General features: G+C 40.1%; 1 protein-coding gene across 1 annotated transcript in view; it reads left to right on the top strand.

Moving 5' to 3' along the window:
- The window catches only part of LOC309366303 (uncharacterized protein), a gene marked incomplete at its 5' end in the record, with an annotated part of 130,252 nt that overhangs the window by 34,606 nt on the left and 71,469 nt on the right, over positions 1-24,177 (top strand). Inside the window, 4 exons of the mRNA XM_081904754.1 lie at positions 12,656-12,781; positions 15,070-15,153; positions 15,297-15,434; positions 23,364-23,483. Of these exons, the coding sequence (XP_081760880.1) occupies positions 12,656-12,781; positions 15,070-15,153; positions 15,297-15,434; positions 23,364-23,483 (468 nt within the window). The remainder of the gene's footprint in view (positions 1-12,655; positions 12,782-15,069; positions 15,154-15,296; positions 15,435-23,363; positions 23,484-24,177) is intronic.

Genomic DNA, 24,177 nt, shown 5'->3' on the forward strand with positions numbered 1-24,177 from the left:
AGTTCTTATTGTCTCACTCAACTAAGTACCAAATACAAAAACTTGCCACCCTCATAAATAAGTGTATAGGATTGACTACCATCTTCTGGGATACCACAGTGTCCTGTACAATGATATTACATTGCCACTGTAAGTAGATATATTGGTCTAAATGTTTTAATACTGGATTGTAAACTGAAGATAAGTGCTCCCGCCTTTCAGCTATCAAATTTCCTGCTGTTGTTGGAAGGTAATGGATGCTGGAATATTAATGGGCTGTGCTTGCGTGAACATGGAAAAAGGATCCTCCCTTTCTGGTATTTCAGTAATTACCCCGTGTACTCTGCCATATTCTATGCTGTACCCACTGTGGGAACTATTGTGTTGACCCAAATACTTCAAATGCTTTAGTTAGTTCTCTGATTTCATGTTTGGCAGAACAAAGTGGATAAAATTCTTCTTTCATTTCTTCACTACAGTTTGAAAGTGTGCTTTCCCTGTTTTTAGAAACATAATACCTGTGCCAGGGTCCCAATGTGTCTCTTCCTACCAAAACATCTTAGCCCAGTTCTTTCTGATAGGGAGGTACTTTTGGTTCTATACAGGTTTAAAAGAAGATGTTGCAGCATTTCAAGATTCATGTCTCACTGTACAAAATCCTTTGCTCCACTCTGGAGGCCACCCTGTGCTTTAACGGATATTCCCCCTCCTTTTATGAGTTTATTTCTTGATAGAAGACCACCATGCCATCCTGCTCTATACACTGGAACGCAGTAGGTCATTTAAAAGAGAGAGGGGTGGGGTTAATCACAGGACTGCCTAGAACCATGCAGAATTTAGCTGAAAACTTTGACACCCCACAATCTTCAGTGTATATCGACTGTTAAAGGAAAAGCATTCCATAAAAGCTCAGAGGAAGTTCAGTTATCTTTGTTATTCACCCTGTTTCCCAGGATTGAGTCCTGGCGGACAAAGCATTTTACCGGTGAACCTGGCTCAGATTATGGGCCCGATGTTCTGCACTTGACTACTCAGGGGAAACTCTTAGGTTCACCCTGCTATACTAATCAGAATTTAATATTCTACAAAATTTTGCTTTTCATTCTAAAATCCATTCTTCCTGCCCTCTGTCATTTATCAGATTTGTGGCTGAGAGTGTCTGCAAATTGCTAGATATACACACTGCTCATTTATGCCTCTATATTGCATGATAATATGGAAAAACCTGTTCCAAAATCATTTCAGGCAGTGTTACACTTGAGTGCCTGGTCCCTGAAGTCTAGCTTCCCTTTGTTGTTGTTGTTTAGTCATTTAGTTGTGTCCGACTCTTCGTGACCCCATGGACCAGAGCACGCCAGCCACTGCCTCCCGCAGTTCGGTCAAATTAATGCTGGTAGCTTCGAGAACGCTGTCCAACCATCTCGTCCTCTGTTGTCCCCTTCTCCTTGTGCCCTCCATCTTTCCCAGCATCAGGGTCTTTTCCAGGGAGTCTTCACTTCTCATGAGTGGCCAAAGTATTGGAGCCTCAGCTTCAGGAGTGCTTCCAGTGAGCACTCAGGGCTCATTTCCTTAAGAATGGATGCATTTGATCTTCTTGCAGTCCATGGGACTCTCAAGAGTCTCCTCCAGCACCATAATTCAAAAGCATCAATTCTTTGGCAGTCAGCCTTCTTTATGGTCCAGCTCTCACTTCATATTTACCACTGATGTGGCCTCCATTGCAAAGTTCACTACTATGTTTTCTATAGGCTTCTGTATATATTTCTCAATTTCATAAAATTTTAAAGCAATGGTTCCCCAACTTCCCCTACCCTCTTGGCCATTTCAAAGTTGCTAAGGGTCTTGGAGACTGTGATGTGATCTGCTAAATGCTGTAAAGTTTTTTTAATTCTATTTTTACAGATGTGCCACAAAATACCTGAATAAAGCTCATGGACCACAATTTGGTAACCTCTGGGCTAAAACTTTGTTAGCTAACATTATGCCCTCCAGATGCTGTAATTCTCATCAGCCCCAGTTACCATGGCCAATGATCAGCGATGATGGGAGTTGTAGTACAGCAACATCTTGAGGGCGCCATATTGGCTACTCCTGATCTATAGGCAGAATAGCAATGGGAAAACACCGAACAGCATTTGAGCCAGTGCTCTTGCAAGGAACTGATTAAAACTATTTTTTATTATGTTGCATATGACCAGCTCACTGCTGCTAAGCTTTGGCATGAGAAACTGATTAAAGAGAGGTTTGTTTGTTTTCTTTTCTTTTCTTTTTTTACATCAGTTATAGTTTTTAATAGTTTCCCACCGAGAAATTTATTAGCACCATAATAGCGGAAGCATTTTGTGGTAATGGAGGACAAAACATGAAAAGAAAATAATGTGAAAACGAGCCAACAAGTTTCTTTAGGATGATTAGTCACAAACAATAGTGACCGTGCTTTCATTCCACCTCCCTTCACCAAACGCAGCTGTGAGCAGAATTAGTGATTGTTCTTTCAAAGTTCTGTGGAATTGTAAAAAGTGACAAAGTTGTTGCACTTGTTTGGAAGGCAATCAGAAGGAAAATGGACGACACATTGCTACCATGTGTCTAAATCTAATCCAAGTTTCAGCTTAAGCTATTGCCAGTTAAAAGATTAATGGAAATTCTGCAAAACAGAAATTGTCCTTAAAATGTATACTGGAGTCTTGCATTGCTTGGCTTTAGGTTCATTTTCCTACTTCAGCTTCTATGCACTTTCAGATATTTAAAATGGAGAGCAGGTTACTTTCTTTAAAATGTAACTGCAATTAAGATTGCTATATCTGAGTTTCATGCAATCAGGTAAGAAGACAGATTCATTGAAAGAGCAAAGTGTATCAAGAATATGCACATGGTTTTATAAAAAAAACTTTTATCCTCTACAGCTAATTTGTAATTATTTCACAATTCTTATCTATTATACACCAACAGACAGCACAACTGCTGGAAGATAATTTTTGATGTTCTCAGTATGGCATATTAACATGCAACCTGAATTTGTTATATTGCTGCAGGTCACCCCAATCTCCTAGCAGGGTGAGATTCCAGGGATTCCAGGGTTTGGTTTCCTTGGAATAAGGGATAGCAGAGACTGTGGTGTCTTTAGGATATATGGTTTATTTACAAAACCTGACCCTGTGATGAAGGGTTTTGGTTCTTATTTTTACATTGTAATTTATATTGTTTTTTTTATATTGTAATATTGTTTTGTGAACCTCCTTGAGATCTATGCGTATAGGGCTGAAACCCCTTGAGTTATCCTCTTAAAACACCCATGATTCTCAGATTCCGTGATACGGTCACACCCAGAAGATGTGGAAGTCATCTAGTTCTACTAGTTTGCAGCCACTTGTTATTTGAAATCACCAGTCTCTGAAGATGAACTCAGCCACTGGGCAGGTCCCATCCTTCTCCTACATCAGGGTGGTTCCCACAATAACTGCCAGAGACTTCATCCCCACGAAATCCCTTGGTGCATTGGAAGGAAGACCATTTTATGTGCCCGCATATACAGGCGCCCAGCCCTGCAGCTTAATGCATCTTCGTTTTGCTGACACAGCATTCAGCGTTCCCTGAGGGACTGACCTAAGGACAAAAGCACTATTGAAGCACTTCAGACTTCATGCTTCACCAGCCCTTGTCTCAATGGATAATCTCATCATTTTGAGTCAGGGTCTGCATTTCTCATTTAGCAGAGCAGTTCGCGAACTATTTCAGTGCTCTCTTTCAGTATTCCACCCAGTGTTCAGGTGAAAAATATGTCAGGAGGAAACATAAAATTCAAAATTTTGTAGCATTTTAGCATTTAAATGTTCACATTTTGCTTTTGAAGTCTGCCTTCCAAGAAAACCAACAACAATAGCAGCATACAAACCTAATTCTTAACTCTTGTTGAAGAATATAAAGATAATGGTACTCAGGAAATATGTTCATATATTTACTTGGACTGCTTAGTTAATGTAGAATAATGGACACCAGGTGGAGACAGGCACTTCATTGTTGCAGTTTGTGTTTCTTCTTGTGAATTGACGCTTCTGTTAACTAAATACCTTGAGCTAATCTTGTGAATAGGCAAGAGAATATTCACATTTGAAGGACTTGTTCCTTCTGCATCATCTCAACTCTGAAGTGTTCATCTGAGTTATCAGAGGTGGGTAATCTGAAAGCTGCTCCTAACCAAAATTATCCAGAAAAAGCTAAATCTCTCCACTCCCCACCCACACATGGCAATTGGTGATTAAACTGTATTCAAATGCTGTTAAATAGTATAGAAGTAGATCTGTTAGACTGCTCAATGTTCACTTTTTGTTCCACTTTTTATGCTGATTCCTTGGCACCAAATGTCATTTGACAGAAAACAACACTGCTAAAGTACCAAGGTCAAGAGATGATGAATTTGATAAATATTGTGGCATGTAAAATAAAGGCTTCTTCTCCTTGTCCTTCCACCTCAATGGTGCTCACATCCCAGGTGGCTAACACCGCTTTTGTGTTGACCCTCTTAGGCAGGCCAGATCGGGCCAGACCAAAGGTCCAGGAGCTCACGGGGGGGCACCACCCAGGGCCCCAGCCTGCCTCACCACAGCACCACGAGCCACTAGGCACACTCCTTGCTAACCTGATGCATTAAGTGGTGCAGGAAGGTGTATGGTGCTGCTCCTCTTGAATGAGAGCGCTTCAGCTCCTGAGAAATGGGCTCCTAGGGTAAGATTACCCAACACACAATGTCCCCTGGATGATGGACAACGTGATCCCAGGCAACCACTGTGCAAGGGAGCTGAGTCTCTCCCTTCCCTAGAGCACCACCACCAGATGCCTTCACACCAAACCAGGTGTGCAGGAGCGAACAAACTCATTTAAGAACACTCACACTGAGGGCTGGGCAGAAGCAATGGAGGCAGCAGCTTTTACCCAGTCTACACATCCCCTTTATCTCCTTCCTCGTGCTATGAAGGGGACTCTTTGAGGTGCAACAGAGAAAGTCCAGTGGGATCTTCTCTTTTCTGCACCCCGTCCATGGCACTTTCTTAAAAATTTTGATAAATCCCTTTCCTCCCTAAGACTCCATTGCAGAGATGGGGCTTGGCTTGGATTTGTTTACACATTTGGGTCCTTCCCAGGCCCAGCCCTATGCATATTTTCACTTTTCCGGAGCAGAGCCTTTGGATTTTCCAGTGGCGGCTGGTTACTGGGGGAGATGTATGACTCCACCCACCCACTCTGCCCCACCAGTCAAAACCATACATGACCAAATTCCCATTCTATTCTATACTACTTTTCAAAAAAGAGTTTTGAGGAGTTGAATTGTGTTCAGGCCATTGGACTGCACCTTAGCTACTATTAGTTCCGCAGGACAAACTGAGGTATATTTGAGCATGCAGGGCAGATAGCAAAACTGAGCTGGTAAGCATCCTCCAAAAACAAGGAGTTTGGCTGGCCAGCTTCTCAGCACTATTCTAGGCTTGTAAAGTTGGCACAGAGTGCTACTTGTTCCTCTGCACTGGGGGCTCTGGGGTTTTAGAGCTATTGAGCTTTCTGTAGGGATAACATTTCAGTACGTGTCCTAAATGCTCTGCATATAAACAAGAGGGCCCCAATAAGGAGTAACTTGTGAGTCATTGAAAGCCGAAACCAAACTTAAGAAAAGCTATTTTGTTTTCTTAAGGAGGGATTTTTTTAGAGAGAGAAAAGAAAGTACAATTACACACTTGAGCTATTTGGCAGGTTTGTAGAGAAAGGCACGGCTTGCAAATTAGAAAACCTTCTCCTCCTTACAGGAGTGCGTCATTGACTTGAAGACGTGTTATAGAAGCAGTTTCTAAACTAGTCCTGTTTGCTAGCCACAGAAACTATATATATATAATAAACAGGCTGTTTTGCATGAGGCAGCTGCCTGCAAATTGGCTACTAACTGGCTTCTGATCCCTAGGAAATTGGGTCACTCTGTGTACTTGATAAAAGATATCTCAACTGTGAAGTAATGGTACTGGGTAAACACCAGATAATGTTGGCCTTTCCTAGAGGAAAAAACATTAACTGCTTAAAATTATGGTACCATAACACTCCACCTTTACTTCTGTGCTACTGACTCTCAAACTTTGGGATTGTTGAAATATATACAATAATAATAGTAATTTGAGTTGTGTGACTCAAATAAAGTCTACTAGACCCAATTTTTTAGAGTAATGTGAACTTCTGGGACCCCTTCAGGATTAGGGGCCCCGAAGCTGAAGCTTCATTAGTTTCACAGTATTGTTATTACTGTATTATTTATTGAATTTATATACCGCCCTATACCCGGGGGTCTCAGGGCGGTTCACAGAATAAAATCAATATATAAAATCACAAAAAACCTAATAAAAATAAAAACAACAACCCAATAGCTCCCCCCAACACATTTTAAAAGGGCATAGGAGGTAAATCAGATCAACCAAGGCCTGGTTAAAAAGGAACGTTTTGCCTGGCGCCTAAAGGTGTATAATGAAGGCACCAGGTGAACTTCCCTGGGGAGTTACGGATAGGTAGCCGTGTTGGTCTGCCATAGTCAAAACAAAAAAAAAATCCTTCCTGTAGCACCTTAAAGACCAACTAAGTTAGTTCTTGGTATGAGCTTTCGTGTGCATGTATCTGAAGAAGTGTGCATGCACACGAAAGCTCATACCAAGAACTAACTTAGTTGGTCTTTAAGGTGCTACAGGAAGGATTTTTTTTTGTTTTCCCTGGGGAGAGCATTCCACAGACAGGGAGCCACTGCAGAGAAGGCCTTGTTCTCGTGTTGCCACCCTCTGGACCTTTCAAGGAGGAGGCACATGAAGGAGGGCCTCCAAAGATGATCTCAGGGTAGGTTCATATGGAAAGAGGCGGTTCTTGAGGTATTGTGGTCCTGAGCCGTTTAAGGCTTTATGGGTCAAAACCAGCCCTTTGTATTAGGCTTGGAAACTAATTGGTAACCAGTGCAGTCGGACCCGGATCAGTGTATTATGCTCAAACCATGAGCAACCTGGCTGCTGAATTCTGCACTAGTTGAAGTTTCCGAACCATCTTCAGAGGCAGCCCTATGTAGAATGCATTGCAGTAATCTAACCTTGAGGTTACCAGAGCATAGACAACAGTAGTTAGGCTATCCCTGTCCAGATAGGGGCATAGCTGGGCCACCGAAGCTGATGGAAAGCACTCCGAGCCAGTGAGGCCACCTGAGCCTCGAGTGACAGCAAAGGATCCAGGAATACTCTCAAGCTACGAACCTTCTCCTTCAAGGGAAGTGTAACCCCATCAAGAGTAGAGCCATCCCTGTGCATAGTCAGATTAACCAAAAACAACAACCCATCAGTGGCCTGTCAAGGGAACTGGATCCACTGTGCTAGATCTCCAACAGGTGGATTGCTATTGTGTAGCAGGAGGGAGAAGGGTGAAGCAGAGGGGAAGTTGGCACAGTGTTAACTTATTTCAGATGTTTCTTTCATTTCAACAATTGTAAGTAAGAAGTGGATTGGAAGCACCTAAAAATATTACCCCGCCCCACCTGCCACCCAAAAAATCCCAACATTATGCTTCTTATTTCACAATGTAATAGACATGAAACATAAAAGAAAAATGAATGAATTGATACTCTAGTCACCAAATGGAATGGCTGCTGAGAAGATAGTTGTGCAGGAGGAAAAGCTAACCAGCAGCTGACTTCATTCAACCCCATGGCTTCGCTGTCTTTCTTTAGCCTCTCACAGGAGAGACTTGCTACAGTGCTACTAATGTAGCTGATTGGATGGCATACAAAACCCAGACAACATTTGGCGTACAGTGGTACCTCAGGTAACATACGCTTCAGGTTACAGACTCTGCTAACCCAGAAATAGTACCTGGGGTTAAGAACTTTGCTTCAGGATGAGAACAGAAATTGTGCTCCGGCGGCACGGCAGCAGCAGGAGGCCCCATTAGCTAAAGTGGTGCTTCAGGTTAAGAACAGTTCCAGGTTAAGAACGGACCTCCAGAACGAATTAAGTACTTAACCCGAGGTACTTAATTGTTTCTAGGATGCTTGTGCTGTTAAAAAGAGCTTACAAGGAGGCCTTTTGTTTTTAATGTAGGTGTTCTTTCTTTCCTCCCTCCCTCCTTCGTCTGGGTGGCTGTCTCACATTTAAGCCAAAATCTTAAGTACAGTATGCCCTGTACATGTAGCTTCGCCTTTTCCTATTAGTTCAAATATTTTACTGTACTAGTTCATTTTAGTCAGAAACCGCTTTTCAGTTCGGAAAGGAGAGACAGGAAAACAAAATATCCTTTTAAGGTGGGTGGCACCTGCATGCTGCATCTCATTGGAGCGTCTTAAAAGGCAACAGTGGATGAGGTTGGTGGCGTCAGCAGTGTCTCTGCTGAACATGTCATAGAAGAGGGGTTTTTTTTATGTCCAGCATGCAATTAGGGTTAGGTAAAGGAAGTTGAGCAATCATGCAATGGCCACTGTTATATAACTCACTAGGCTGTGCCCAGGGAACAGAGTTGTAACTTAATATTGCCACAGAAAATGCACTGCCGCAGCCAAGGGTCAATAGCTATTTCCATTATAAACTCTGTCTTGCAGTTAATTTATAAACCAGACCTTTATATTATGTCAGGCAAAGACTTGGCGTAGGGTTGAAGGAGGCATACTTTTTAAAAAATACTTTCAGACTTTTTAAAAAAAATTCTCAATTTCTTAAATTAGACCATTTTAAAGAGCAAGAAGAATGTTAGTGGTTCATGGCATTTTTTTCATGAGCAGCTTTGGGATTTGGCCGCTTTTGTCCCATAGGGCTAAATATGTGAGAAGTAGATAGTCCAATGACAGCCATATCCTGAGAATAACTCTACAGTACCAAATGGCTGCCCAGTACCTGTCTTCCACATTTCCAAGCAATGTGGTGTGAGCACTGATATGCAGAAATCATATATGGTGTGGTCCATCTGGACTGTACCACTTAAGGTTGAAGTCTGGAATTTCATATTAGAATGCTTTGTCATCTAAAAATACTCTCTATGTAGCTATTCTATAGCCCTATGTAGCTATTCTGCTCAAGTGTAAATCTTGCACACAAGTGGGAAGAACGGGGACAAATGCGCTAAGCTTTGTCCTCTATTCCTTCCAACTCATAGACGGTGACAGCCTGAAGTGGGGAACCTCCAGTACTGGTGAAAGCTCCTCATGCTACTGGTGATTGCCCTCCAGGAGTTGGTGGGCAATGGGATATTGAGCTCAGTGTGCTCATCTCCACTCTCGCTGCTCATGTGCAGGCTTTACAAGTGAGCAGAATGTCTGCATCACATTCTGGATATCATATTTTTCTCCTAGAGGGAAACTTTAAATAATGGAGGGACATTCAACATATGATCCACCCCTAGACTGAAGTGATACTGTTTAGGAGAGGCTGCACCTTGTGCTATTTGAATGTGTTGAGAGATCTGAATCTCTTGCTGAAAATGACCGCCAATTTCCATTTTACATGTTTATCCCCAGACTCAGGGAGTTGCCTTATACTGAGTGAGACCATTTGTCCATATAGCTCAATATCGTCTACACAGACTGGCAGGGCTCTCCAGGGTTTCAGACAGGAAGCACTCCCAAATGTACCAGGAGATGCCTGGGATTGAACCTTGGACCCTCTGCATGCAAAGCAGAGATTCTTCCACTGCACCACAGCCCTTTCCAAAAGTTCACCCGTGAATGTGTGGCTATAAGAATGAAAGAATTGCAACTCAGGTGTATGCATTCTTCCTGGTGCTCATAATGGAAAGCTAAATACAAAAATATCTGCCCATCTCTCTAATCCGATGCTACAGTATTCACTAAGTTGTACAGACCTCCTTGTAGAATAAGTCCACTCACCCTTCTGGTGTGGCGGTGTTGCAGGACAGCAGAGGCTCCACTGGGGACCCCAACAAGGGAATCTTAGCTTCAGTGCCCCTTCCTGATGGGTGGTGTGGGTGTAAGCCCGTGCAGCCTATCAGGAACCAGATCCTGGCCTGCCTTAGCCAATGGGATGCAGGCCTGGACATTGCCTGGGCCAGGGGGTGGAACTGATGGGAGTGGGAAGGCTTCCCTCAGGTCCACTTCCTGGCCATTTAAACAGCCCTCACTTGGGGCTACAGTATTCATAAATTGTACAGACCTCCTTGTACAACAACATGGGCTATAGGTCAACAGGTGAAGCGTTAGCAGCATTTTGGAAACAGGCACAATAGAGTGTTTAACATATAAAGCCTTTGCCCTTGATTTATGTCAATCCTTTCTCAAAATATGACAGTGTGTTTGTTTCTATTGCTAGGTTGTTTATCTGAATTTACTACATCCATGTACCATATATTATCCTCATGGAAAGAGAGAAACACTTCACAAAATTTACCCTCAGACACTTGGGTGGTAATTGGCATGAAGTGAAAGGAATTTTGTCAAATACTGTAATCTTTTGGCCTGATGAAGAGCAGTTCATTTGTTTTTTGTTCCTGTTCCAGCATAGTATAACATTATTGAAGATGACTTCATAGGTCAAATTGCACTAAGAAACAAAACTTGAATTTAGCATTAAAATCTTCTAACTTGAGAGTCAATTATGTTTATTAGCGTCGCTCCATTCCAATTTCTTAAAATTTTCTGCCTGACTTAATCCCATCCTGAAGTTGACTAATTTAACATCCACACCATACACTGAAAGCATATGGCTTTCCCCAAAGAATTCTGGGAACTGTAGTTCATTCCGGGTTATTGGTGTAATTATGCATTATCAACTAAATATCTGACACATGGCTCCTTAAAAAAATGAGCTATGACCCAGGACATCAGTACCCAGAAAGGTGTGACCTGGCTGGAGGATTTAATTTCTAATTTGTCCATGCTCCCAGGCATTATCAATAATGAAGTTTAATTTATCATTATCTCTGAAGTGAGTTCTTACATAAATAGCAGAAGACAATACATGGAGTGCTGTAGCTCTGTGTAGAGTAAACTACAGCTCACAGGATTCTTTGGGGAAAGCAGCATGCTAAAATGTGCTTTTAGTGAATTTGGTTAATGGTTTGAAAATCAGCTGTGCTTTCTCACAAAGAGGACTTGCACAAGGAACTGATTAACTCTCTTATTGAAATTATGTGGTTTCCAAGAGTACATATGTCTTGACTATGTAGGACCAAATCAGGTCTTAGTGGTGGTTTTGTCTTATTTTAAGATCTGTACACAACATGTGTCATTCAGAACGCTGGCATTATAAATCCTCATGTCATTCAAACATATTCTTGGCACAACAGCGATTAAGGGAAAATATTAATTTTCTTATAATGGCTTCTTCATTCTCCAGGCTTTAAGTGTAGCAGGAAACATCACTGGAGCATACAGTTTCACTAGTACCCTAGCGTGTGTTGCTTTTTCATCCAATGTCAAGTGCATTCTTTAAAAGGATACCATATGTTTACACCAAAGTATCTGTTTGCAGTTGAAGACCATTCATTTGCCCAACATGAACCAAATTCTTTTAAACACAAACCAAGCTCTTAATTATCAAAAGATTCTATAGTTACTTTTAATGATCCTGGAAATCTTGAAGTATGGTGTATGTGCCTGTGACACATAAATGCTTTGATAAATGCCTAGAGAGAAAAGGGGAATTTCCAGAAAAAGTTACCGTATGTTCTAAAACAGCTCCGGACTTTTTTTTTCTATTCTGTATTCAAGTTGACTAGCTTAAATCTCCCACATTGAAACAAAAAACCTGAAACCAATCACGGATTTGAGGTTTCCACAGAATGGCATATATGCTTATCCAGTAGTTGAGATGAGTACTGAGGAAAAAAGCTTGCAATGTATTTTAATTATGGTTATGTTTTTGAATTTTCCCAGTATGTTAATCCTACAACCATATTTAAGATTTCATAATGTCTCTCTGTGAAATGAAAAGTAGGCCAGTGATGGTATGAGTGAAACACTTCTAAGTCTTAATGGTACACAGATTTTGGATGGTGTTTGCTCATTGTGATCATAGGGCTGGATGCTAAAATTACCTGTTCAATAGTGTATTGCATATGTAAGGATTTGTTTGTTCACTTTAGTAGATCTGTGTGCAACAATTATTTCCACATATGGTGGAAAATCTTTCAGCCTAATATAAATGGAGACCTTATTCACTATGTTTCAGCTATACACTAAAGATGAATTTGGCTGAACTGGCTTGACACTTGCTCATGTTCTGTAGATAACAGAGTGCCTTCAAACATTCTGAAAAGCATAGGGATCGGGGACCAAGAGACCCATACACTTCCTGCTTCCTTTGCTTTCTGATACAACCCAAAAATTTTAATGTTTTGACAGCCAAGGACAGCATGTACTTCCCACATTCTAGAATGCCCCAAGTCCTCCATCTCTGGGGGAAATGTAGAAAGAAATATTTATTTTCAACTTCTGCGAGTAGTTCATTTTTTCTTATTTGTTATATATTCCCAGACATTATTAACTGAAATTAAGTCTTAACAACCATCTTTAAGGGGACAGAACTTTGATGAATATAAGTTAAAGTGAGAGGTTGTCAGTGGTTCTGTTTTTTTAAACAGGTAACCTAGAAAGCAAAGAAGTGTTTTGTGGACTGCTTTATATGAATAACATTTGTTTTAAAATTTTGTATTTTTTAAAAAACAGATGGCATCAGATAGCTCTTCCCTACAACGGATAAGACTATCAGAAGGCAGCAGTAGACAGAACCCTTCAAATGCACCAAATGCTTCAAATCCTACTCAGCATGAGAATTTTGATAAGAACTGTCCGGTAATGCAGACTTTTACTCAGTTCAGTTTGCACTGTGTTATCAATAAATTATTTACATTGGAATGGACTGAAGCTAAGTTAGTAAGTCCCACTGAAATTGGGTCTGTGAATATTTCACAGACAGAAAGCTGGTCCTGTCCCTTTTTCAACCTCTGTGTGGATTTTTTGAAACTTTCAGAAAAGTACTTACAATTTTATAAAGAGGTCCAAGAACTGCCTTTTATTTTGTCTTTCTTTTTAAAAACTATTTAAATAATAATAATAATAATAATAATAATAATAATAATAAAACCTTTATTGTCACTACACCACCTGTGTGCAGTGAAATTTCTAGCCATTTGGAGCGGATATGAAGAGCAAGCCTTTTTCCAGGCCTGTTTTAAAATGTATCTGAAAATACCCTGGAAATAGTGGTATGTTGTGACACACACAAAAAAGATGGGGTAGCCAGATTGGGGTAGCCAGATTCCTTTCATACAATGCCCCTGGGAGGCTACCAGAAACAGGAGAAGGTTGATCATTTGGAACTGAGAGGGAAGAGGTGTTTGGTAACAAAAAGGAGGCAAATTTGCCTGGATTCCTATGTATTTTAGCAGCTGGGAGTATGATCTTTTTATGAACATGTTGGGCTGGTAGTCACCGTTTTAGATTTCACAGAATGCCTTGTTCCAATGGGGCCATTTTTGCAAGAAATGGCAGGTATCTCTCTCTCTCCCTCCCTCCTTCCCCTCCCTCCCTCACACACACTTTGCATTGTTTTCTCTTTCTTTTTTGCAGTAGCTGTCTTCCTCCCTCAGCGCCCCTCAATTGCCAGCCTGATGCTACATTAAGAGCTCCAGGATGTTTTGTCTACCCCCCTGAAGATCACTCTGCCCTCCAAACAAAAAAAATATATATGTTCCCACTCCTTGTGGTGAATCAGGTCACAAAATGGAGAGGCCATTTTGCCTAGTGGTACATGAACACACATAGATCTTTTGGCTTTAAGTAATTATATAAAAAGAACCAAAAACCTTACTCAAGTTCAAAAAAATTTTAAGTCAGAGGTAGTATGATTCATGGCATGGTGTACATTCTCCTTTTATCCATTTTCTTCTTTATTGAAATGCATTATGGAAGTAAAGTTCCCAGAGAGGATTGTGAGACAAGAGTGCACAGTCCAGGCACTGGTGTTTCTTCATGAAGCCTCCAACTCTTCTGAAAAACAACAACATGATTTTCCTTCTAGTCATACAATCAGAAAGATCTTGTATTTTTTTGTGCTGTTCACCATTGTCTATGGCAAAATAGTTACTTGGAATAATATAGATCACTGACTGAGAAGCTATCATGCTGAGTCTTTTTAAAAATAATAATAATGCAGGCATCTTGTCCCTTCTCCAGCCTCCTTTAACGTTTCAAAAACATCTAGCTGGAAGGAAAAAGTTACTTAACCTTAAACAAAACAAGAACTGGAATTTAAATTTGATGGCACAGCTGTTCACAAATTAGAGCAATAAAATGAAAACTGTAAATGAGCTAACTAAAAATAACGAAGATTGGCTGGCTGGCTGAGAGACAGTTTTGAAAATCTGGAGTTAGTCTGGAGCCTTGCAAAATAATCCAGTAAAAACCCATTAGCAGATCACTGAGATTTGAATGCATTCCTTTCCTTATTCCCTAGCTGAGTCCTGTTTACAGTTTGCTCTTCGTTGCTTTGATATCACACTCTGCCGAAACAAGCTTTTATATCACACTCTACTGAAGCACTAAAAGCAGAACCCCAAGAAGGATATCTCTGTTCAGTTTGTCCTCTAATAACCACTATATTATCGTTAACAGCTTATTCACGTCTATGCTGCACATGTAAACAAATTTGAAATGTTTATCCCATTGAAGGTGCTCCCTATTGAGAGAGCATGCATATCACTAACCAGATCCAGCACGCTGAGGTGGCCTAGCCCTTCAAGCAAGGTCGAAAGCTTAAAAGCTCTTTTTGTGCCAGGCATCCCCAAGCAGCTCTGGCACAAAAAGACCTGCTACGCTTGCAGACTTGCTTGGGACTTGATTTGCACAATTTCAACCATCCTGCCTGCAACCATGTTGACATCATTAAAGTCAAATGTGCCTAAGATGATGTATGAGTGTAGCTTCACACCTCCCGCAATGGACAGCAGCTCCTCAGTGAAGTACTTCCCATTGTGCTTCCGGCTTGCCTGCCACTGTTCCTGAGTCCAAGAACTTCTGAAAACACCCTGAAGAGCTGACGTTCTAAAAACATCTGGTATGCTGTCATTCTCTTTACCTAGTCTTTCCTTCCTGTGATGGAGACACCTGGGAACCAAGAAGTACCAAGTTCTGATAGAGATTCAGAGATCCTCCTGGAACAAAAGGTGAGAGAATGAATGCTGAAAGAAACTCAGCAGCAGATGGAGGGCCAGAAGAAGAAGAAGCATGATTTTGGAAGGCTGAATTGGGAGAAAAGGTATCCTTTAGAAGGTTGCGGCAACCTTTTGTCATGTTCACGTTTCTCCAGGTTCAGAAGCCACAGCAGAAGTTAACCAATGAGATGCCAGCTCTGGAGCAGCAAAGTTTCCTTCCTTCCAAGTTTCCGTCTCCTTGGAATGAAGATAAAGTGGATGGAGATAAAGGCAGACAATCTGATGACTCTAAGGTAAAAACTGCAAAAGAAGAATACGATCTGTTCTAAGGCTCTAGTCACACGTTCACCCTTTCCTAATGAGGAAGCTGGTAGGTTTGACCCTTCATCCATTAAGTGACTCTGTTTGTGGCATCATAACAGCCACAAGAATGAACCGGAAGCTTCTAATAAGTGAAGCACTGCGCCTTCATTTTAGCTGGGTTGTTTTATTATAAAGTGGATCAGCATGGCTAGGCATATGATGTCATGTCAGTTGTAGTAGATGAAGTCAAGGTAGATCATTAGCAGCTTCCCAAAACATAACTGCAGCCATTATAATGCTGATGGAAAACAAGCAGCCGATAAATCATCATTGCTACCATCACATTAGTTTTATGCTACAGAACAGATTTGTAAAAGAAGGCAATGCATAAATATCTTGTTTATTGCTGGCACTACAGATATTTAATAATAACATATAATGCCATTTTAAAAAAAACTTTCTTAAATGTACTTGCAAAGGAAGCACTACAAAAATGTAACTGTGGTACTACTAGAAAAAGCTAACAATAGATTTATACCAGTTATTCACACAATCATCTTTGTATGTTCAGTAAACAAGTACAGGAGATGTGATTGGTGCTCCCCCCATGTTCAATCTATTTTCTTCTTCTTTTTTGCAAGCAGTTTTTCCTAATATAAAATATTTTGTATATTATTTTTATTAATATATTCATTCTTAGGCATACTTTTACCTAATATATGCATTTCTGTCAGCAGTGATTGGTTGGAGAACTGCATCACAAAATTTGGATAAATGTACATTTCTAAGTATGGGTATGTTTTAGTTCTCAAATTGTTTGGGAAAGTGAAAATATGATAAATGTGGCTTTAAATGCAAACTGAATTGAATTTATCCACCATCCCCACACCTGACCTACTCCAAACTCATCAAGTTGAGTTTTTCCCACCTAATATCCAGTCCTGGTCCTGACCAGGTATTTTATAAATATAGGCTGGCATCTCCATTTGAACCTCCCTAGAAGTTGCTTGTCACATTAAGAGAAGGAAGTTCTTATGGGAAGTGTATCTCACATTTTATCAATTTCAAAGCATATTTAACCATATGAAAATGTTCTAAAATTGGCTTGTGCTCTTGTGACTGAAGTTTATTTCATGAAATGCTTGCTTTTTGTGCAAATCAGTAATTTTTATCAGATGAGAAGGAGCACGCAGAACTCATGATGCTAAAATATGAATGACATATATTTGCTTCCTGTTTAGCACAATTAGGTCTTTTGATATAAAACCCATAAGATTAGTGGGGTTAGGGACAATATTTTTTGTGGCAGTCCTTTCTCCTTCCAAAGTCAGTTTTACAGTTTTTTTATACATATAAACTAAAAGAAGCTATAGGTTGATGAAAAGGGAAATCAGATGGAATATGGAAGCATTGTAGTGTGTTTGTGTAAATAGAAAGTCAGGAAAGTCAGGATTGTGGGATAATTTGACTCAGAGGGTACGTATTCTCCCAGGCCAATTACTGCTGTCTCTTGCAAACCTTTAAATGGTAGAAGGTTGCCTACTGGGGAAATTGATTAGAGGGCATGTGCGGCCAATTCATCCTACCCCCTCCCTGCAGTCCTTTAAGCTGCCATCCCCAAGGCAGGCCTTTTATGGCTTTTGATTTGATCCTGGGATGTCCCTATTTCCTCCACCAGTGCCAGCACCACCAAGCTCAGGAGGGAGGATGAGCTGGTGTTTGTCCTGAGCAGCCATGGCAGGAGTGGCAAGGGAGCATTCCATTGCCTCTCCATGTCCTCTCCTTGGCTGCTGCTCCTGGCCTCCTCCCTTGGGCAGCTCGTAGTGACTGCTGGACAGCAGTTGAGGAAGAGGAGAGGCTGCTGCCGCCAAGGCCCAGCCTTGCATGGTGTGTCCTCTCTGAAGGGAAGGCAGAGGGCAGGACAGCTCTGGGCAGGAAGAAGGGGAAAGCAGAGCAGAGGGCAATGCTTTGTGCACTCATGTCTAATCTTGTCCCTTTCTAAAATATATTTGTGGGTGCTTTTCTTTTTTGTACCAAAAGATAAAATAATATAAAATTGTGATGTAAGGGTTTTCTTATGACAGTGGAGGGCATTTATGCTGTGCCCGTTGGCCACAGTGGTGGCACTCTCCCTTCTTCTGACAGGAAATGCTCTTGGGGTGGGAGCAAAAAAATGGGGGATCGAGAAAGGTCAGTTGGTGGAGGAGTGAGAAATGTCCCTGTTTTCATCTGAGGAATCTTGGAGGGTACACTACACTGGCCTAGGCTGAAGGGAGACAAGCAATCTGCCTTCAGCCTGTTGTTGTTTAGTCGTTTCGTCGTGTCTGACTCTTCGTGACTCCATGGACCAGAGCACGCCAGGCACTCCTGTCTTCCACTGCCTCCCGCAGTTTGGTCAAACTCATGCTGGTAGCTTCGAGAACTCTGTCCAACCATCTCATCCTCTATCGTTCCCTTCTCCTTGTGCCCTCCATCTTTCCCAACATCAGGGTCTTTTCCAGGGAGTCTTCTCTTCTCATGAGGTGGCCAAAGTACTGGAGCCTCAGTTTCATGATCTGTCCTTCCAGTGAGCACTCAGGGCTCATTTCCTTAAGAATGGAGAGGTTTGATCTTCTTGCAGTCCATGGGACTCTCAAGAGTCTCCTCCAGCACCATAATTCAAAAGCATCAATTATTCGGCGATCAGCCTTCTTTATGGTCCAGCTCTTACTTCCATACATCACTACTGGGAACACCATAGCTTTAACTATATGAACCTTACGTAATTCCAAAACCCAACTAGCTGGTGGTTTGCTGAGAAGCACGCTTTTCTCTGTTGTCAGTGTTCGGTAGAGGCAGGAGAGCAATGCATAGAGTGCTGGTTCAGGGAGCGGCAGGGAGCCATTTTAGCCCAGAATTGCTTTGTGGAAGTGTAGAGTGAAGAACTGGGTAAGAATCTTAAGCTGGAAACATTAAATCAAAATTAGACCAGTTCCTTCCATACCTTCAACCCTCCCTTTGTTCCAAGTGCACCCATTTGCTCAATACTATCTTTTCTAATAGAGAAAGTGATGTTTTTCTTTTTTCTTTTTTTATAAAAATAAACCCTAAAAATAAAGCTGTTACTATTTCAGTTCCAAATATTGTTTAACTGGAAGTTTGCTTTCCAGTGACAATTTTTCTTTTTAAAAAGTGATTTCCGAAGACACACTTTCTTACCGAAAATAAGGCTTCCTGGAAACAGGGCACTTAAAACGAATTTGGAAAGCATAATAAAAATAGCTGTAAACCTTTCATATAAAAAGCTCTAGTAAATTTTTGCATGGCTTGAAAGTTGGTATACTTGCGGTATGGGGAGAAAATAATGTAATTTGAAGAGTTCAATTTTGTCAAGAACGACCCGCAAATTCTTTATTAGTTCTGATTGTTCTTTGGGTGGGTCCAGATCTAGGTAAACCGTTTTCCTCTGAACTGACAGATACAACTCATCACTCTCCACTCCATAGTGTGCTTTCCCTACACCATCATAGTGGATCTGGTGGTTTTTTAACTCAATAGTAGAGCATATACTCTGCATGCAGAGAGTCCTAGGTTCAATTTCTCCAGGAAAGACTGTACCAATAATCAGGGAGTTTTGTAACTATGCTAAGTTTTACTACCCATGCAACTTTTCTGACTGATGTTTGGAAAAACACATGAACCAGACCTTTGAAGAGTTTGTAAGTAAAGCAATTTTTAACTTACCAAATGTGTGGTCTTTTCGAATGCTGAAGGAAGAGGGAAATCTTTGGAACTCACTTGCAAGGGCATATTTTAAACACCTAACAATCAAACAGTAAATAATTTTTGTTGTTTTAAAATAAATATATAAATAAAGTTTTGTATTTTGTTTTTGTTTTTTTATAATATTTTTATTGGTTTTTACACATATCAAAGACAATACAAAACAAAACACATACATCACAAACATACAACAATAATTTGACTTCCCCATGCCTTCCCTTCGCTACATCCTTCTTTTGCCATTTTTTCGAGCAACTCGTCAGTCAGTTTTTAATCAAGTCCCTTTTAAATTAATAAAGTTTAAGATTTACAGCTGTAATTCTTTGTTTCTTACCCCTTAACATCTTATCAGTCCACAATTTTACAATGATTTTTAAGATATATTTTAAATTTCCTCCAGTCCTCTTCCACTGTCTCTTTCCTCTGGTCTCGGATTCTGCCGGTCATCTCTGCCAGTCCCATGTATTCCGTCACCTTCGACTGCCATTCTTCCAGAGTAGGTAATTCTTGCATCTTCCAATACTTTGCCAACAGGATTCTTGCTGCTGTGGTTGCGTACATAAAAAATGTCTTATCCTTCTTTGGTACCAATTGGCCGACCATGCCCAAGAGAAAAGCCTCCGGTTTCTTTACAAATGTCCACTTAAGGACTTTCTTAATTTCATTATAGATCATTTCCCAGTAGGCCTTAATCTTTGGGCAGGTCCACCAAAGATGATAAAAAGTACCTTCAGCCTCATTACATTTCCAGCATTTGTTATTGGGCAAATGGTAGATCTTTGCAAGTTTGACTGGGGTCATGTACCACCTATAGATCATTTTCATTATGTTCTCTTTCAAGGCACTACATGCCGTAAATTTAATACCGGTGGTCCATAACTGTTCCCAGTCAACAAACATAATATCATGACCGATGTCCTGTGCCCATTTAATCATAGCTGATTTCACCATTTCATCCTGTGTGTTCCATTTCAGCAGCAAATTATACATTTTAGATAAATTCTTAGTATTGGATTCTAACAATTCTGTTTCTAGCTTTGACCTCTCCTTCTGAAAACCAAGTTTCCTGTCCTGCTTAAATGTCTCATTTATCTGACGATAGTGTAGCCAATCTCGAACTTTGTGCTTTAGCTTCTCAAAACTTTGAAGCTTCAGTTTTTCACCATCATGTTCTAAAATTTCACAATATTTAGGCCAATTAGAGTCCATGTTAAGTTTTTTCACTGCTTTCGCTTCCATTGGTGACAACCACCTAGGGGTTTTACTTTCCAATAAATCCTTATATCTATTCCAAACATTATACAATGCTTTCCTGACAATGTGGTTTTTAAAGCTTTTATAGACCTTTACCTTGTCATACCACAGATATGCATGCCAACCAAAACTGTTGTCATATCCTTCCAGATCAAGAATGTCTGTATCTTCAAGAAGTAGCCATTGCTTCAACCAGCAAAATGCTGCTGATTCATAATAAAGTCTTAGGTCTGGCAGGGCAAAGCCCCCTCTATCTTTTGCATCAGTTAAAATCTTAAATTTTATTCTAGGCTTTTTGCCCTGCCAGACAAATTTAGATATATCTTTCTGCCACTTCTTGAAGCAGTCCATTTTGTCTAGAATCTGCAACGTCTGAAATAAAAATAACATTCTTGGCAGTACATTCATCTTGATAACAGCGATTCGGCCTAACAAGGAAAGTTTCAGCCTAGACCATATATCTAGATCTTTCTTTACTTCTGACCAGCATTTTTCGTAGTTATCTTTAAATAAATTCACATTTTTAGACGTTAAATTTACCCCCAGGTACTTAACCTTTTTTGCTATTTCCAACCCAGTTTCACTCTGAAACCTATCTTTCTCCTCATTTGTTAGATTTTTTCCCAGCACCTTTGTTTTCTGTTTGTTTAGTTTAAATCCTGCGACCTGGCCGAATATCTCCATTAATTCTAAAACTCTTTTGGTACTAGCTTCTGGCTGTTGCAAAGTTAACACTAAATCATCTGCAAATGCCCTTAACTTATATTGTTTAGTTCCGACCTGTATTCCTTTTACCAGCTGGTCCTTTCTAATCATGTTTAGTAAAACCTCCAGGACAGATATAAACAGTAAAGGGGATATAGGACATCCCTGTCGTGTGCCTTTCTCTATTGGTATTTCATCCATTACCACATTATTCACAATTAACTTAGCTCTTTGTTCAGAGTATATTGCACCTATACCGTTTTCAAACCCTTGGCCTACCCCCATCCCGTGGAGATTCTTCTTCATAAGTTTCCAAGAAATGTTGTCAAAGGCTTTCTCCGCGTCCACAAAAATCAGAACTACCTTTCTATTGATGTCCACCTCTAACAACTCCAAAATGTCTATAATATTCCTCACATTATCTGACATATGTCTCCCTGGGAGAAAGCCTGTTTGATTCTTGTGAATCTCCTCTGCCAGTACTCTCTTAAATCTTTTCGCTAAAACGTCTGCAAAGATTTTGTAATCCACATTCAAGAGTGATATAGGGCGGTAGTTCTTAACTTGGTGTTTCTCAGTTTCTGTCTTCGGTATAAGTGAGATGAATGCTTCTTTCCACGATTCGGGAGCCTTTTTCCCCTCTAGTATCTGGTTGCATACTTCCTTCAATGGTTGTATTAACCATTCCTTGAGGGCTTTGTAGTATTTCGCAGTTAAGCCGTCTGGTCCTGGTGATTTCCCCAATTTCATATTCTGAATGGCACCCTCTATTTCCTGTTCTGTAATTTTTTCATTCAAAATCCTTTTATTTTGTTCTGTAATTGTTGGTAGTCCGTACTCTTTAACAAATTCCTCCATTTCTTGTTCATTTACAGGCCCTTGTGCATACAGTTTTTTAAAGAAACTTTGAAAACAGTTACTTATCTCATTCGGTTTGTTAACAAGTTTCCCATCTATTTCCAAGGATGTCACAGTATTTAACTTTTGTCTCTTTTTCAGTTGCCATGACAGCAGTTTCCCACATTTGTCTGCTGATTCAAAAGTCTTTTGTCTCATTTGCTTTATTTTCCATTCTATCTCTTGATTCATCAATTCCATATATTGTGTCTGGTAATATTTTATTTCTCTTAAAATCTCCTGAGACTTTGGTTTAGATCTCAATTTCTTCTCTCCTTCTTTTATCTGTTTCAAAATCTTTTCCTTTCTCTCATTCTGTTTTTTCCTCTTTATAGAATTCTGCTGAATTAGGAAACCACGCATCACGGCCTTACTTGCGTCCCATACTATTCTTTTTTCCACCTCCATTCTTAAATTTATCTCAAAATAGTCCTTCACTATTTTTTGGGCCTTTTGATAAATTTCTTCATCTCTAAATAGGGTGTCATTCATTCTCCATCTAAAGGTTCCAGCCGTTGTTAATTTCATTTCCATCTTAACTGCGTTGTGGTCGGAACAGGTTTTTGTGCAGATTTCTGTTTTTTTCACTCTTGGTGCCAGATTGCTAGAAATCCAAATTTGATCAATTCTAGTCCAGGTCATTTTTGCTTCAGAGAAGAAGGTTCCCTCTCTTTCCAGAGGGTTCCTTGTTCTCCAAATATCAATCAAGTCCATGGTGTCAGTGAGTTCAAAGAAAGTCTTTGGTAGTCTCCCATCCTTGGATATTACTTGTCTTTGAGCTTTGTCCATGTTTGTGGAGACAACTCCATTCAAGTCGCCCATCAATATGATTTTAAAGTCCATAAAGTCCATTAAGGTCTCATGCAACTTCTTGAAGAACTCTGCCTTCCCCTCATTAGGTGCATAAACCCCAACAATTAAAATCTTTTCTCCTTGAATTTGGATTTCCACTGCCAGGTATCTTCCTTCATCATCTTTAAAAATCATTTTTGGTTCCCATTTTTCCTTGGCATAGATCACCACCCCTCTTTTCTTAACTTTGTCTGAGGAAATAAATTCCAGTCCTAATCTCTTATTTATCAGAAGTTTCCTGTGTATCCTGGCAATATGAGTTTCTAAAAGTTTTGTATTTTGTATTATGTTTTTGTATCTTATTTCTGTAAACTGTCTGGGTGTTCACTGAATGTATAGCAGTTTATACATTCTGAAATCAATCAATCCATCAAATCCAACTTAAAAATATATATTTATGAATTTTATACCCCACCTTCCTTTTATAAGCTTTCTGTTGTTTATTACAGGAGTCATCCTTCAGGCAAACCGACACTTCACTGGCAAAAAAAGTAAAAAGAAGAAAGTCCTCAACAAAAGACATTGACATTCACCTTGGGCAGCAGAATAATTTAACCGAGATCAACCAGGTATGCAATCCATCCCATCTCCCCGCCAGAACAGTGTTATTTGTTAACTCAGGAATCTATCTTGAAAAACTTACAACAGAGCTGGGTTACATAATGTTTCCAGGGCCAATGAGGTAATCTTTACCATCTAGCATTTGTATGTTGATGCAATTTTTGAGTGTAAGCTTTGCATATCCTCATTCATTTGGGACAGATAGACATTCTGTAAACATGACACTACAAGTTTGCCTACCCATGGCTTAGGGGATGCACATGTGAGATTGCAGCCCAGAAAAAGCTATTTTGGGTTTTTGTTTTGTTTTTGCATTTTTGCTTTTTTTTCTGGGCAAGATCTTGGTGCAAAATCATGGCACCCAAAATGGCCACCATGCTTTCGTGTGAGAAAACAGGATGTCCCTTCTCCCCCCACGAACAAAGGTTTGATGTATACTTACTTCTGTATTGATTAGGTACTTAGAAGTGGGTACCTTTTCCTTTCATCTAGACTTCAAAATATAGGGCAAAATTAGTGCTAGCACAAGATTTCCTACCTCTCCTCCCCCTACACGTCTTCCCAAAATCTATCTTTATTTGTGTGTTGCCTGAATCTTTACCAGTTTTGAGTATACACATTTCACAGACTAAATGTGTAAATAATATCATGATTAATAAAGACTATCTTATGCGATTTTGAAATGGGAATTATTTATGTTTT

The sequence above is a fragment of the Podarcis melisellensis genome, assembly GCF_964234715.1.
Source record: "Podarcis melisellensis genome assembly, chromosome: 3".
Lineage (NCBI taxonomy): Eukaryota > Metazoa > Chordata > Lepidosauria > Squamata > Lacertidae > Podarcis > Podarcis melisellensis.